Source organism: Megascapheus bottae, chromosome 6 (genome assembly GCF_031878675.1).
Source record: "Megascapheus bottae isolate mThoBot1 chromosome 6, mThoBot2.hap1, whole genome shotgun sequence".
In the NCBI taxonomy this organism is placed as follows: domain Eukaryota; kingdom Metazoa; phylum Chordata; class Mammalia; order Rodentia; family Geomyidae; genus Megascapheus; species Megascapheus bottae.
Window position 1 is genome coordinate 25,518,080 of NC_143514.1, and position 17,598 is coordinate 25,535,677.

General features: G+C 40.5%; 1 protein-coding gene across 1 annotated transcript in view; it reads left to right on the forward strand.

Moving 5' to 3' along the window:
* Positions 1–17,598, forward strand: part of Lpar3 (lysophosphatidic acid receptor 3) — a 71,506-nt gene that overhangs the window by 33,460 nt on the left and 20,448 nt on the right. The window contains exon 2 of the mRNA XM_090333707.1: positions 29–785. Coding sequence (XP_090189833.1) covers positions 50–785 — 736 coding nt within the window. The 5' untranslated portion in view covers positions 29–49. The remainder of the gene's footprint in view (positions 1–28; positions 786–17,598) is intronic.

Genomic DNA, 17,598 nt, shown 5'->3' on the forward strand with positions numbered 1-17,598 from the left:
CTTATTTCTTCTCTACCTTTCTTTCTAGGGTGTTGAGCTCTTCTCCACAATGAATGAGTGTCACTATGACAAACACATGGACTTTTTCTATAATAGGAGCAACACTGACACTGCGGATGAGTGGACAGGAACAAAGCTTGTGATTGTTTTGTGTGTTGGGACCTTTTTCTGCCTGTTTATTTTTTTTTCCAATTCTCTGGTCATCGCAGCCGTGATCAAAAACAGAAAATTTCACTTCCCCTTCTACTACCTGTTGGCTAACTTAGCCGCTGCCGATTTCTTTGCTGGAATTGCCTACGTCTTCCTGATGTTTAACACAGGCCCAGTTTCAAAAACTTTGACTGTCAACCGCTGGTTTCTCCGCCAGGGGCTTCTGGACACAAGCCTGACTGCCTCCCTGACCAATTTGCTGGTTATTGCTGTGGAGAGACACATGTCAATCATGAGGATGCGTGTCCACAGCAACCTGACCAAAAAGAGAGTGACATTGCTCATTCTGTTTGTGTGGGCCATTGCCATTTTCATGGGGGCAGTCCCCACACTGGGCTGGAATTGTGTCTGCAACATCTCCGCCTGCTCTTCCCTGGCCCCCATTTACAGCAGGAGTTACCTCATTTTCTGGACTGTATCCAACCTCATGGCCTTCTTTATCATGGTGGTAGTGTACCTGCGGATCTACATGTACGTCAAGAGGAAGACCAATGTCTTGTCCCCCCACACAAGTGGGTCTCTCAGCCGCCGGAGGGCGCCTATGAAACTAATGAAGACTGTGATGACTGTCTTAGGTAAGAGGATCCAAGTGAGCCATTACTGTCATCCCTTCAGCAAAAGTTCTGTTAAGTATCCACGGTGTGCAGGTAACCTCCTGAGCCACCTGAATATAGCCGTGAAGATCAGACATAAGTCATAAGTCACCCACATGGTGCTCTTCCTCTTCGTAGAAAACAAAAAAATAAGTATGCTAGTGGAGGTAAACAAAATAAGCAAGTTATGTGAATCATTCCTATGCAGAAAGATAAAGTATACCAAGTCCTAAGCATAGTGTAGTTGGTGAGATAAACGTGCACGTGGGGGACAACTCGAAGATGGCTTTAGAGCAGAGCATGAAAGTAGGGCAGGAATGAACCCTGTGGAACCTGGGAGAGGGATCCAGGTAGAAGATTGAAAATAGCACAAGAGCCCTGTGTAGCTGAGGCTGGTGGGGATGGAGTAGAGGGAGGGAGCAGAGCAGGAGAGGCAAGGCCAGAGAGCTCCAGGGAAAGGGGCAACACACCCCGATTATGTCAGGCCTCGTAGTCCTAAAGACTCTGGCTTTTCTGAATGGTTTTGAACAAGGGTGTGATATGATCTGACTTCTATTTTAGTGCTATCTCTGGCTGTTCTTCTAAGAAAACGCTGCCCTGGGATAAACAAACATTTTTAAAGATATTATTCAGCCCAGAAAGCAGGTAGAGGTGACAGATTCCATCTTGGTTATATTTCTGCAGGTAGAATTGATAGGATTTGCTGATGAAAATGAGGCAGAGAGAAGAAAGAGGAAAGACCTGCAATGGACAACACTGAGAGGAGAAGTAGGGAGAGGGGAACAGGAATTTTGTTTTGGACAGGCTAATTTCCCCTGTTTTGTTTTCACTATGATAGGTGGCCTACTGGTCCCCATCCACCCACCTGCCCCGAGTCTAGTCTTGGGTTACAGGTAAAATTTGCAATGTGTGGGCAAACAGGAACTTCAATGGTTTTTATAGGTCTTAAAGAACATGTCTCATGGACTGTGGTAGCTGCTGCAGTGATGGCCATTGCGGGGACAGGTTCCAGGAATGTATTTCTGTCAAGTCCCTAAGTGAAGGGACTTGCGAATGAATTGGGGGGTGGGGGTAGCGGGGAGAGGGTCACTAGTTGATGTTGGAGGATGTAGTGCATGTGGTATGGGTGGATACCATCACTATGTCTGTAGGTCCTGATACTACTTAAAAGGTTGGACAGGCCTGGGAGTGTGGCCTAGTGGTAGAATGCTTGCCTAGCATGCATGAAGCTCTAGGTTCAATTCCTCAGTACCACATACACAGAAAAAGCCAGAAGTGGTGCTGTGGCTTAAGTGGTAGAGCTCTAGCCTTGAGAAAGCTCAAGGGAAGTGCCCAGACCCTGTGTTTGAGCCCCAGGACTGACAAAAGAAGAAAAAAAGATTGGGCATTCAGTAGACTCACATTTAATTATTAAGACAATTTCAAAGTAAGCATTTATTTAATGTAAGTTTATGTTGTCTTTACTGTGTGCCCTAAGTGTTTGGGGGAAAATGTGCTTGGTAATTCTCTGAAGTAGGTGCTTCTGTTATCCCTACTGACCAGATGAAGAAACTGAGCAGATATAAGCTGTAGGCACAAAGTCATTTCTCTGTTGGTGATAGGGTGAAGACTAACTGTAGGCTTGTCTCTTAGAACACGTATGTTGAACACTATACTCTGCAGTTAGTTCTGGATTATTTTTTTTACTGGTGTCCTCTTCATCCATTCTTCCTTTTCAGTCACCTTAATTTTCCTTTAAGCACTTTGGTGAGAACAAGAAAGGCAAGTTTACCTTCATCAATATTTCTACTTCAGATCTAAATAGAATATTAATTAATAGTTTGTATAAAGAGTAATGTTTGACATTTACAAATCAATGAGCTATAGCTGCACTATGACTTATATTTAATTTGTAAACATAATTATTTGGCCATATGCTTAAAGAAACACTTGCTTTTATAGTACACTAGACATTGTCTACAGAAGGAAGGTAGAAAGGCTTCTGTACTTCTAGAAGGAGAAAATAGGACTCTATGTGACAGTCTTGGTTACCAGCTTTGGTGTTATATATAGTTTTACTAACAGTTGTGGAAGTGCTTATAAAAATGGAGGTGTGTGGTTTGGATAGGTGTGATATGATGTAAGAGTAAAACCAGAATAAAGCATGGAATTGCCAAGTAGGATAAGAGAAGTGGGATTAAGACAAAATAGCACTGGGGAATTGGTTAATGGCAGGAAGACTGTTTGGTGTGGAAGATCTGGGGAAGTTCCTTGGTGGTGAGACAGAGGAATCTGGTGGGAAACAGGAAGCTTGGGGAAGAAGAAATGAAACTGAAGAGGTAGGTGGTGTGAAGTTACCGCTCTCTAACTCCTCATTTCTTTGGATATGGAGAGTTGTCCCGAATCTTTCATTCATTTTACCTTTTGTTGATTAAATTCCCTCATTTCCCCAAGCTATAAAGTTCAATGATTCCATTTCCACAATAAGAAAGGTGAGAATGAGAAGAGAGGGAGAGAGAGAGGAGTGGGGGGGGGGGAAGAGGGAGAGAGAGGGAGAGGGAGAGAGAGAGAGATTCAGAGGGAGAGAGAGAGAGAGTTACAGAGTTACAGAGAGAGAAGGTGGAAAGGGAGAGGGAGAGGGAAAGGGTCAGAAAAAGAAGAAAAAGGGAGATAGAGTGTGGATGAGTGAATGAATGAATAAATGAGAATCTTTTAAGGCAGTAGCCAATACAGAACTCTTTCAATGAACTGTGTTGCACAGCAGAGACCTTCTTTTTTTTTTTTTTGCCAGTCCTGGGCTTGAGCTCAGGGCCCGAGCACTGTCCTTGGACTTTCTCAAGGCTAGAGCTCTACCACTTGAGCCTCAGCACCACTTCCGGCTTTTCTTTTTGTATGTATGTAGTACCAAGGAATCAAACCCGGGTGTTTGTGCATGCTAGGCAAGCACCTTAACCACTAGGCCAAACTCCCAGCCCCAAGCAGAGACCTTCTTTTCATAAGAGTATCTACATAGAATCTTCCTATGGAGAAAGACCCCCATTGTTTTTTATCTAATAGGTGTAAGAATTTAGTTGCCTAAAATAGTCATCTTCTAAATGATACACATCAGAAAAATCTGCTATCATTTTAGTTACTGTGTCTCAAAAATGTGGAGAGAAATAGCTTAAGAGTGATTTCTTTAATAATTAAAGGATATAAATATGATAACAAACTTTTCTGACATCTTTAATATGTATCTTGTAAGGAAAACTCATGTAACATTAAATCATGTAACTCCTTACTTATGTTCTTCCTTTAGATATTATTAGAAAGTCAGTTTACGAATACATTAATTATCTGCTCTTAATTTTCTGCTATTAATTAACTATGAAAGGCAAGTGACTGCACTGATAATGTAATGTAATCAAGTACTAACTTTAGAGAAGGAGAAGAGGCCGTGAGGGAGTTATTGAATTTGATGATGCTTCTTAGAAGACCAGAGATGTAATCTGGAAGGAAAAGTGTGAACTGCACAGACAGGAGGAAGAGATACTTGAAGTAGGAGAAAGAATGTAATCAAACATGTGATAGTGGAAACGTCTACAGCTTGTGTTGTACACAGGAAAGGGCCCCCAGGGAACAGAGGCTTCTTGTGTCACAGTAGCAGATAGCACAATGAACCTTAAAGGTTAGGTCAGCTGTCCTCTTTGAAAGGAGAGAGGTAGACCAAACTACCTTTATGTTCCTTTCCAACATAAGGATTTTTAGTTGTACACAGAGCGGACTTGAGCATAGAGTCTTCTCTATGATGCTGGCATTAATGGATGGTGTGAGTTCCAAATCTGCATGATTAAAAGCGCAGGAAGGCATCCTGTTCTCATCTCAGCAGCCTGGAGGCAGCAAGCTTGCTCACTTCTGGGCCAATGGTTTGTAATGGGGCTCTTCATAAGAAGCTGCTTATTGGTGCTCATTGAAAAGACATTGACAATTCTTTTCAAAGGGCACCTTGGCCTTGACTAAAACAGAATTTCAGAATTCTCCTGGTCAGGAAGCCTAGCTGGTCAGCTTATTTATTATCAGACAACACACCATGTGAACTGTGTATACAGGGATCAGAAAATAGGCAAGACTTTCTCTTTTACAATGTTTTGAAAAACAAAAGGAAAGAAAGGGGAAGGGATTTGTGAACCACACATCTGAAACCTTCTTTTGAAGGCTGTGAATCTTCCTGTTTCCTAGGGTGATGTTCATCACACTGGATCCTAAAAAGTTACCTATGGGCAACATATCAAACCATAGATAGTACCAAATCTTAAATTTCCTATAGTTTCTCCTGTACATATATACTAATTATATAGTTTAATCGATAAACTAGGCAGAGTAAGAGATTAACAGCAATAACTGGCCTTCAAGTTCAGCAGCCTCAGCCTTCATTGTCGAGTGGGAAACGTTCACCTCTTACTTAAAACAAGTACTTTTGGAACCATTGTTAAGTGCAATGGAAATGTTACTTGAACACAAACATTGTGACACCATGAAAATTGATGTACTCAACAAGATGACTGCTAAGTGACTAATGGAAAGGTAGCTTGTATAGTGTGGATATTTTTTTTTTTGTGGGTCATGGGGCTTAAATTCGGCCTGGGCGCTGTCTCTGAGCTCTTAAGCTCAAGGTTACTTCTCTACCCCTGGGCCTGGGCGCTGTCCCTGAGCTCATCAGCTCAAGGCTACCGCTTTACCCTTGAGCCAAGCCCCACTTCCCATTTTCTAGAGATTAATTGGAAATAGAGTCTCAGGTCCTTTTGTGCCCTAGCTGGCTTTGAACCTTGATCCTCAGATCTCAGCCTCCTGAGTCGCTAGGATTACAAGCGTGAGCCTCCGTGCCCCAGCTTAGTTAGTGTGGATATGTTTAACACGCATTGTTTTCCGTGTCCTAAGTGAAACTGAATTGAACAATGTCAATCTTATCTTGCTAATCAGAATGGTCAGACTATAAAACACATTTCTTCTCTAGATTTTTTTCACGTAATATTTCCAGATTGCCATAGGTAATTGTGGAAGGTAAAAGTGAATAAGGGGAGGGTACTGAAATGAGATTTTAATGGACACACTGTTAAACTATCAAGTAATAATAAATGTCAGAACACATTGCATTCAGTAGGATCTAGTACTCTTTTGTATCTTTTTATCTGTGTAGGTGTGTACTTGTTTATGATTTAAAATCTTTTTCTTACTATGCGTTGTTGTCTAGAATATGTGAACAGACATCTTATGAAAGTGAAGGTTTCTTTCATGGACAACAAAAACTAAACACTTTTAAATATGGATCATTTTAGTTATAAGGTAGCTGATAGAAGTAGCTGGATGGTTTTCTTCCTACTTACTTCCATCTTTACTTAGATTGATGCTCAATCCCCTTTTCCTTCTTCTCAGAGGAGAGGGGAAGGAGGCAAAGTGGTGGCAATTGAAAAAATAATACTCAAGAGATCTCACGAGGCAGAAATGGGTGAAAATGAACTCCCATCAACAGCCCTATAAAGCTGTAATGATCATCATACATGACATTCTTGCAATACTGTGTCTTGTTCAGTGTTTTAATACATTTCCGTCTCTAACTTTTATATACCACAGTGGATACACTCAACCGTTTACATGCCTTTATATAGAATTAGAGTACTCACACTTTTGAAGGTTGGAAGTGTTTTCTCTGCCCCCGCTTCTCCCGTTACCTGATGATTTTTTCATCAATCCTTGCATCTCTCATACTGGATCATACTTGTTGAGATTTGGGGAAGTCTAGTGGCTTTTCACATAAGATGGGGTATGGTTAATGTGGTATGGCCATAGCTGTCTAGTAGATCCTCAAAAACTAGAACCCAAAGAAAGGTTTCCTCAGTCCCAGCTTGGCTTTTGTCACTGTTGCTGGAATGAGCCATGCCTGTGAGGTCCACACACAGTAGCAGGGGAATGGGTGTGGGTCCCGTTTGTCTGAGTCAAGACCTCAGAAAGGTAAGGAAGAATTCCATCTTGGAAAGGATAAAAGAAGGAACCCTATTTCAGAGCCTCCTATGATGAGGTCAGTATGTTCCAAGCGTTTAGGATTTCATTTTATTTAATTCTCATTACAAATTGGTGCAGGTGATTTCCAAAGAAACTTCAGTGGGCTTAAATATCTTACCCGTACATCCATACAGTAAAGACATTCATAGCTAGTGTCATTGTGTGTTCTACATGGTTGTAAGTGATTTACATATTCTATTTCATTTAATACTCAATCCTATGAGAAAGGTTCTATTAGTATTACCAGATGAGGAAACTGTGGCCCAGGCAGGTATGATGTCTTGTCCAAGAGTAGTAGTGGAAAGTGAGCTATGAATCCAAGCAGCTTAGCTGTAGTATCCCACTTTTCCCAGTACAGTAATGCTAGCCTCTTGCAGGTAAGTGATGGGACTAGAAGCATGTAGGCTTGAGTCATGAGGTTCATGACTTATATTCCCTTGATTTTCTATCTAGTTTATATTTATAAAGTAGCATGATGTTTCAACATGTAGCTCACTCTGGGATAGTTTTGAAGATCTTTCTGCAAGTCATCATAGTTATGACAACTTCTGGAGAGTGACAGCCCCATATTCTTCAGACTGCTTATTAAAGCAGATGCTTAAAGTAAGGACTTTGGGATCTGGGAAGGAATTAGACTTAAAGTGTGGCTTTATTGCTTTCAAGTTATATGGCCTGAACAGTTTACCTAATCCCTCTGTCCTATGATCTTCCCATGTGTAATATGGGGAAATTAGTACTTTTGTCATGGTGGGGTTTTGGGTGTTGAAAGCGATAGTGCTCATAAGTCAACTAGAATAGCACTTGGTACATAAAAAGTGTTAAGTATTAGCTACTATTCACAGGCCTTAGTTTGTTTTGGCCTGCATTTAAACAGATTGCTCTTTCATTCTAATCCCCAGTGGTGTTACCATAAAGAAGGGACTTGCAGCCTGCTGCTATCTATTTAACATAGACAAGTAGCTAAGAGGAAGTTGACTGGGGATGGCATGGATAGACTCCCTGCAATTGGCAAATGGCATAGTGACCTTCTCTGTCACTGGAGACGTAAGCCAAGAAACACATCATCATTGTAAAAACTGAAAAGCTATATACTTTTATTGCTAGTCCCTGTAAACTACCTTCTCCCCTGCAAAACTTGATTCATGATCCCTGTCTCTGATAGATGATCTTTTCATTAATCATTCTTATGTAATATTTATAAGCAAACATAAAGGAGACCCTCACCACTAAACATTTACTTAATAAGATTCCAGTAGCTGAGGACCAGCATCTTGTGTGGAGATGTACCATATAATCTTTATAAGAAATGGTCTTCAGCTTGCTAACCAAGCCTTCCAGAGTGCCGCATTATATCAAGTGCTCTGAGCACCTTTGCTAGGACAGTGTTATTTGTCCTAAGTCTGAAAAGAACTTGGCTTCATCAGTGAAAATGTCCATGTTTCATTAGGAATAAAGAAGGGAAGGAAGGGAAAAAGGAAGGAAGAAAGGAAGGAAGGGAGGGAAAGGGAAAGGGAAGGAAGCTGGAAAGAATGGAAGGGAGGAAAGAAATAAATCATGATAAATGAAGAATAAATTAAATAAATCATGCTAGATGAAGAATAGCTAAATTTTTTTCAGAGTGAAGCCATCCAGGCATCAATACTTAATACAAAAGTGTTCACACATTTTTAAATCTTCAAACAGCACCTTCTCTCGGAGATGATTTTTCCCATCAGCTCTGTGACATCACAAAAGAGCTTTATGGAAGGGGTGCTTGCTTCCAAGCCAAGCTGAGAGTGAGTGCAAAAGTGCAATTGTCTCTCAATTATTCCTCAACAATACTGTCAAGCATGCCCCTCTCCCACACAGCTTGGGTAGAACAACAGGACTGAGAAATTCTGAATATTTGATGTTGAAAGACAACAGCTTCGTATTTTTAAAAAATATCTATTGCTTCATGCCATCACCCTCTTCTCAGACCACCACTCACCTTCTGCTTTCTCCTGTAGCACAGCATCATTAGGAGTTTGTCTTCTTTCTTCTGCTTCTTTCACATCTGGTCTTGGTCCTTTTCTCTCTGTTCAGGATGCCGCTCTTTGCAGTAGGCTCAAAAGTCATCTTTCCTAATCATTGTCTTTGTTTCTAGGTCAATTACTTCCTTCCTTCTGTTTTTTTTACCTTCCTCTTAGTCCATCTTGTTTCTTTAATTCCTTTTTCACACACCCTTCTTTAGAAGTTTTGTCTGGCTTCTCTTCTCTTTAGAACTTTGAGACCTTCTTTTCATGGGGAAAACAATCACTGATATTTTCTGAGTGCAAGAGACAGGAATGTTTCTCATATTTGGCCTCCTTAAGAAGAAAGTTTTTGGATAAATCCTATTACTCACCCATATCCAGCCTTCCTACCTATACCGATCTTACATGGTTCAGAATTTCAGAACTCAGTAAGGCCTTCCCTCAAGGCTTTGATTTCTGCCACAAAGAATGTGGTTATTGTCTATTAATCATTGCCTCACTAGACTAGTTGCACATCTGCCGTGTGCTAGCCCTTGGCAGAATTGACAAATTCATGTTAACGTTGTATCTTTTGAAGATTTCTACTGGGACTGCTATATTCATTGTATAGATAAGGTAAACTTGCCAGGTGGGACTCAGGAGTGAAAGGTGTTTGCTGAAATCAGCCTCTCATAGATATAGGAGTCAATATAGTACCTGGGGTATTGGGTAGAATCAGGAAGGATTGGTTCTGGGATACCACAGAAAAGTAATTTTTCCCTTCTACTTAGACAGCTGTCACTGCTGGCCAGGCACCTGCCCTCCTTTCCCACCAGATTATCAGCAGGAGCTCTGCCAACTATGCCAGAAAAGATCACTTTACCTCTTAGAATGAATCCATGGAGAAATTTGGTCAAGTGCCCTCTGTAAATCATTGCTGGTGCTGTGGCCCTAACTGTTAACTTCCTAGTTTCTGCATCTTTCTAGTTGGTTCCAACCTCTTGCTTTTAAAAAAAAGAGACCTAATCCTGCCTCAGTGACGGTGATGCACAGCAAGAATTATCTGCTTGCTTTCTTCACGTCAGAGGAATACTGCCCACTGGGGAGCCTATGTTATTCTTTGTGTTTTCTCAACAAGGAAAGATTTCTGCTTTCTGCATGCTCTCCTCGATTCATTTATGAATCACCTATCAGGTTTGAGGCAGTATGCCAACACTAAGACATGGCCCTGAAGGCACTTTGTACCTTCTTATGGTTGTCATGGGAGAGATAAATCACACCAAAGAAGATATGGCCCATGTGGATTTTAGGTAGACGGATAGGAAATTCAGAGGCTTACTTAAAGAAATGAAAAGTCTATTCAAAAAGGTAAGTACAGGCCAACACACACACACACACACACACACACACACACACACACACACACACACACACACACACACAGGGCTGGATTCAGAGGGTCTAGGCAAAGCAAAATAAAACATACACACAAAAAACCAAAACAACACTGTGATTAGATGATCCTCAAGAGGGGTAGTATATTTCCTAGAAGTGAGTGGAGAAAAGACAACAGGACGCTGGTATCAGAGGCTGGTAGCCACACAGTGAGGGAGCCCATGACACAGATGTGAGTACAAAGAGAAGAAAGAGGAGAAAGGTAGACCATTTTCTGAATGTTGTTCACAAGAATGATGCCAAGAACAAACTGCTAGATTCTAGAAGTATTCCATAGAGAAGTGAAAGTGACCAGATGGAAGGCCCAGCAGAAGCATCTAGTAGTTCTCACATTAAAGGCTTTTCTGGATTCTGGTCAATGAATGTCAGACATGGGAGAGTTCATTCACTGGTAGGTAGGAGAGAGAGGCCTGGGCCTTCTTCCCCAGTTGAAAAGGGCTGGTGGGCTCAGATTGGGTAGAATCTAGTGACTGTAGCTTGGAAGGGGCTATAAGCAGTAGGAGCCTACAAAGAAGAAAGCTGATTTCTAAACTGAGGATTTTTTTTTCATGTGACTCTGAAGAATCTGTGAATGGCCAGACACTGGGGACCTGGGACCCACACTCTTACTAGTAGCTTCAAGGAGCTCAGGCCTCAGGAAAGAAACTCCATTTGGATGATTTACAGACTGACGAAGTCCTGGTGGTTGATAGAACACAGAGGCAAGCCAGGGCTCATGAGCCAGAGGCAACCTTGGATAAGAGGTAGAAGGGCAGGCTAGGGCTTGAAACTACAGTGAGCGAGGCCTTGTGCTCCTAAAGTTGGTTACTTTATTGGACCACACTAATAAGTGTTCTGTATGTATCACATAGGGATAGTAAGCTGAGATAATCCTTCAGAAAAGGAAGTTGAGAGGCTAGATGCAATAATCACAGCATAAATTCTCCATGAGACATAAAACCCTTTAGTATGTCTGGGGTTCTGCCGTTTTGTCAGGATGGGGACATGGATGTCTGAAGTGCTGAGGGGATAAATGGATTCTCATGGATTTCTTATTTGGATTCCTCTAACACCAAATCGGGAATGGGTCATGAGAAACCATCATAAGGTGCTGAAGGGCATGCATGTATGATAAGTAGTAAAAACGGAGACTGGCCATATCCAGATAGATACTTCATGCCTAATCTGGCTGCTATTGTGTGAGTTCTGCAGCAGGTGAGAGGCTGGGCTTGCTGGGAGGCTGTGGCTCAGGATGCTGGATGATTCAGTGGAGGGGAGGGGCTGCTGTCTCTGGGCAGGCTCCCAAAGGCTTGCTGTTAGAGGCATTGTCAAGTGAGTGTACTGCAGATGGATCATCTCCTGGATGAAGAGGCATACACATACATGGACTCTAGAATACATCCAGAAGGAAGGACTGGGGCATCTGCTGAATGGATATTAATTCCTGTTAGGAGCACTTGAGGATCAGTAGTGGGAAGTCAGAGTCCAGGAAGCCTAGCAGGTGAAGGGACCCAACTACTGTTGTGGGCAAAATAGGAATCAGATATCTTTTGGGAGAGACAGTGAGTGAGACTGAAAGACTGAATGAAGTTTGGAGAGACCCACTCTCAGCAGTACCAGGCAGGTTACATTGGACATCCTGACTTAGGGACTTGGGTACAAGACATTCAGATCTGTTCACAAGGGCCAACTGAGATGTTAGGGTCTTCAGATTCCTCCTGATCTAAGGGACAGTCCCTGCCTGGGCTGCAGCTGGGCTACAATAGTGAAATCTCTGCTATCCCTGGGAAACAGAAGATATAAATTCTTTACAAACCTCAGAACATACTTTCTTATTCTTGATTTCTCAAAATTTCACAATAATGCATTGAACTGCCTCCTTTTGCCCTAGTAGGATCTATTTTTTAAGTCTCTTTTCTCCCTGTAAAACATTTTTTACAAAGGTTAAATATTTTCTCATCATTGTCTTAGTCTCTTAGTTATTAGGGATAAACCATTCTGTTAGTTTGAAATTAGCCAGTCTGCATTTGTATCCAGTCTCATTTGCTCTGACACAAATGACTCTTTTGTGGGTAATGAAAACAATTTAATGGCATGGTCTGAAGGAGAAAACAGTATTACCGAAGCTATTAATGGCCGGGGACTCCTGGCTGACCTCTTCCTGTGACCTGCAAACTGTGCTTCCAGGGTTACAGCCCTCATGAGGAAGCACAGAATGAAATTTTTCCTGAAAATATTGTAGAGAATGCTTCATGGGAAAGAGGCATAAAGACAAGCAAAGAGATACGTGCAGATATAAATGAGAGTTAAGGGAACTCTAGAATTAACTGATGGCAAGGTTTGCTAGCTCAGAGTGGCATGTCACCAGCATGGCTGAACTAGGCATCACTGAAATATCATGAAGATTAAAAGTCCGACGAGGTCCTGCAGCTTTGGGTATTGAGACAGTCTTCCGAGAAGACTGGAATAATTGAGTGAATGCAAAGTAGAACATTTCTAACCTTGACTGGGATGGTGTAACTTGTTCTACAACTGGACTCATACAGCTGAACCAGCTTTCCTGTCTTTTTTTTTTTTTAACATGGAGGAAAAGTCTTCTTGAAATGGTTTTATTACCAATAAACTTCTTACCTTGAGTTTCATTATCATTGTACCAGAAGTATGACTGGGAATTTGAGAGACATATGTGAAGCTAACTGAAATTAGCTGTTTAGAAATGAGGCCTTTTATCCGAAGCCGTAGTAGGAGGGATAATTCATGAGGTGGCCATGAGGAACTGGGAGAACGTGATGTCCCGCCTCCATGTCTGTAGGTAATATGAGCATAATGAACAAATTCAGAAACACCTCAGTGAACCAAGTGTCTTTTCCTGCCTGGTGAATCCATCGCTCTTGTTTTTGTGTAAAGTCTCAGTTTTTCCTCTAATAAAGCATGTCTGTTTTATCAAAGCCTACATTTTCTGTCATTTTTTAGAGAAATACACCATTATGAATAGACTTTATTCTATCACATCTTTATATTCTCCCATAAATGTTTGCTCTAAGATCTATAATTCTTTACAAAATTTTTCCAGTTAAATACACACTGATAAACTTTTTCTTTCTTCCAAATCTTGGCGAGAATTCAAATCTATTAAGTGACTGCTGATCTAGGTTAAATTCTGCAATCCTTTTTTTTGCCCCAAATCTTGAATATTATGAAAAAGGTTTTTCCAAACTTGCTTTAATTTCCAGTTTGAGTGCCTAAAGAGTATAACTAGTACATAATTAAATGATTAATTGATGTCAATGTCAACCAAGACAATTTTCACAGAAAGAACTATACACTTTTTCCACTGTTATGTTTTTATTTTTATTTAATAAAAAATGGCTCTAAGCTTTAAATCTATTAAGACAGAGGGACTAAGGTTATAGTATTAGAGACCAGAGTCATAGTACATCCTCGTACATATCTTCAAGAATTCTTGGGCTATGGACTGCATTATTTACAAATTACTAGGTTTAGAAAATGCCTGTTGTAAGCCAAACATCAGTTGTTTATGCCTGTAATCCTAACTACTGAGAAGACTAAGAACTGGAGTATCACAGTTTGAGGCCAACGTAGGCAGCAAACTACCCCATTCCATCTCTAGTTAACCAGCAACATCCTGGACTGGAGGCATCACTTAAGTGGTAGAATGCCAGCAATAAGCCAAACAGCCAAGTAAGAGTATAAGGTCTTGAGTTCAAGCCCATTTTGAATTTTTGTTAGATATTTCTGAACTATCCTACAGTAGATTATATCCACCTGTACTCCACAGAAGTGCTATAAATCTTTTTTTCTCTTTCTTCTCATGCTTTCTATCAATACCAGGTGCTTTATAATTCATATGTCCCGTAGTGAAATATTTCTGCCTCAGTATAAGATATTTGAAAGGCCAAGGGCTATCTACCTATCACCTTTTCTAATAAAAAAAGGGAAAAAGGAAAGAGGGAAAGGGCAAGAAGTATAGTGTAGTAAATTAAAGCTGACAGGAAGGTCAGGAGAAGCTAGGAAAAAAAAGATATTTGGCTCCCATTCCTATCCATTCGTCTGAATAACATTTATTGAGGACTGCTATGGAGCAGTCTTCATTTAGACCCTGGATAGCATGAGAAACAAGACAAAGTCCCTGCCTCTGTGAGCTTGTGTTCTAGTGTAGCTGAACCATAAACAAATAAATTAGGATATTACATCAAGTACTGTGATGAGCCCAATTTAAAACAAGACAAAACTAAACTAAACTAAACAATAAAACAGAGAAATGGCTCAGAGTGGCAAGAGCAGGTGGGGATTTCTCTGTAAATATCTGAACCCCGAAAGCAGTAAGAACTGAGTCTACTGATATCTTGGTAAAACTTCCTCTAGGCAGAGCTGACAGTATTTAGTGCAAAAGGCCCAATGAAGGAGCTACGACAGTGGAATCCAGAAATAGCCTCAGAGCTGCACTGCCTTGGTACTGATTGGCCAAAAATTAAAAAAGAAACAGGGCAACTTATTTTCTTTGTAGAATGCCATGCTCTAGGTGATTGAACCTGTGAACTGCTCCTGTCTTTTGGGAAGGGTGACATTGTTAGTACAGAGCAAGTTTAACTACTCAGGTCCATCAATGTGTCTGTAACACTCTCCATATAAAAGATTACATAGTGCAGTTTATACAGGGTTAAGACACTGCACCTTCAGCATTGAAGTGGATCAACACACTCTTGACCTATGGCTCCTTCCTGCTTCTTCTCTTCTTAGAATCTAGTTTATAATTAAATGTGTTTCAATACTTCTGAAGATGAGAGGTAACTGTAGAAAATAAAGTTTATTGAAAGCTCATCATAGAAACTTCTGCTTACATATCTCATGTCTAAAGATGGTCTCTTCCCCCTAGTTAGAAATTACAGCAAGGGCTGAACACAGCAGGGGAGGTGAGGTGAAAGCAAGCAAGGAGATTCAAGTGTGAGGCTAGAAAGGAAATTAAGATTTCCTGCAGCCTAGGGTCTCCACAGCACTGGACTTGTGACTCTCTGCCTTGCCATCCACCTAGGCTTAAGCAGTGTGAAAACCAAGTCAGGAATTTTTTTAACCTTCATTGCTATCAGTTTAAATCTCCAGTTTTAAGGAATGATGACATTGCCTTAATTGAACGTTTAAGGAGACTGAAGCATTGCTTACTGGGTAGTTTTGTACACTAATTCCTCTTGTCTTGACATGTAGGGAATCTTTTTCTTTCTTTGCTCTCCTCCAAGAATCTTATGCAAGAGGGCTCAAACAAGAAAAACCTCCTTGTGAACAAAACAGCACCCTGGAAGACTTTGAAATCCATGCCAAATGTGATAGTGAACTTGAAATTCAAACACAGGACTGTTCCTCCAAAAGGAACTCCCAATTCTACCTCCATTTATTGACATAAAGAAAAAATATGCTTGTTCGTAGGTAATTTAACAGATAATTTTTAAGAGGATACTTTTTAAAGAATGTTATACATAAGTCAAATTGTTAACAGTTTGCAGTAATACTATTCATTTTATCAATGTGAAAACAAATGTACTTAAAGGCACTTCTTTTTTCCATTTTATTTATTTTTTGGATAATTTTTTATTGTAATTAATAGAAGGGTTACATTATATTCACCAGATAGAAGGTACATTACTTCACAAACATTAATACCCTTTCTCATGACATGGTCCCCATTTCCCTCCCCCCTCCCCCCGCTCATTTTGATTTTCCCCCTTCCCTATCCAATTTCAAATAACCAATTAAGCACATATAAAATATATCAGACAAGGTGAAATATTGTAACAATATGAGATAACCAAGGGATAGCAAAAGAGATGAGAGATAACATAGTACATTAAGGACAACAGTCACTCATTATATGACTTTTGTTTCCTTATCCTGGAGGTCCTTACATTAAGTATCATACTATTTGGCCTTATGTCTCTAGATTTTGTTCTATTGTAAATCTCTTCTAGGAGAGCCCAAGGTTTCTACTGACTTTGACAAATGAGGGAGACTCTTGGCCCTATGTTCCATTGAGTCTGGCTTACTTCACTTAATATGATTTTTTCAAGGTCTTTCCATTTCCTAACAAATGGGGTGATGTCCTTCTTTCTGACAGCAGCATAGAATTCCATTGTGTATAAATACATCTTGTTGATCCATTCATCAACTGAGGGACATCTAGGTTGGTTCCATATCTTTGCTATGGTAAATAGTGCTGCAATGAACCTCATTGTGCTAGTGGATTTAGTATGTCCTTGTTTCTGGATGGTTGGGTAAATGCCAAGTAGTGGAATTGCTGGGTCATAGGGGAGCTCTATGTTTAGTCTTTTGAGGAACTGCCATACTGCTTTCCATAGTGGTTGAACAAGTTTGCACTCCCACCAGCAGTGTAGTAGTGATTCCTCCTGGCCACATCCCCTCCAGCATCTGTTATTAGTTTTCTTGATCCTGACAGTTCTAACTGGGGTGAGGTGGAATCTTAGAGTTGTTTTGATTTGCATTTCTTTTATGACCAGAGATGTCAAGCATTTCTTCATGTGTCTATAGGCCATTTTTGTTTCTTCTTCAGAGAAGACTCTCTTTAAGTCTTTGGCCCATCTTTTAATGGGATGGTTGTTACTTTGGAGATTAGTTTTGGAGTGATTCAATTTTTTGAGCTGTTGATATATTTTAGATATGAGGCCTTTGTCTGTTGTTTGGTTGGTAAAGATCTTCTCCCATTCTGTAGGCTTCCTAATTAATTTGCTAGCTATGTCCTTTACCATACAGAAGCTCTGCAGTTTAATGCAGTCCCACTTATCTAGCCTTTCTCTGATTTTTTGTGTTTCTTGTTAAGAAAGTTTTGACCTGAAAGGCACGTCTTTTAAAACACCTCTTTAGCTGGGTGCTGGTGGCTCAGGCCTGTTATCCTATCTACGCTAGAATCAGTCTGAGATCTGAGAATCTGGGTTCTAAGCCAGCCTAGGCAGGAAAATCCATGAGACTCTTATCTCCAATTAACTATCAAAAATCCAGAAGTGGAACTGTAGCTTGAGTGGTGGAGTGTTAGCCTTGGAGAAAAAAAGTCAGGGATAGCACCCAGGCCTTGATTTCAAGCCTCCAGCAGGTACAAAAACATAAAACAACAAAATTTCTTCAGAGTTCTCTCATAAACCTACAGTAAGTATAAAGAAAACAATGTCTTCAAGTTCTTTACATAATTAAAATCATTACTGTAGAACATGTGCTCTTCTTCCTTTCCAAACTTCCTTTCCTGCACTTCCATTTATATTGTGTAAAATGTGGAAGCCTATAGATCCTGCATGCATTTACCAAGGTCACTGTATTTATTCCATTTATTTATGTATTTCTAGGAAAAG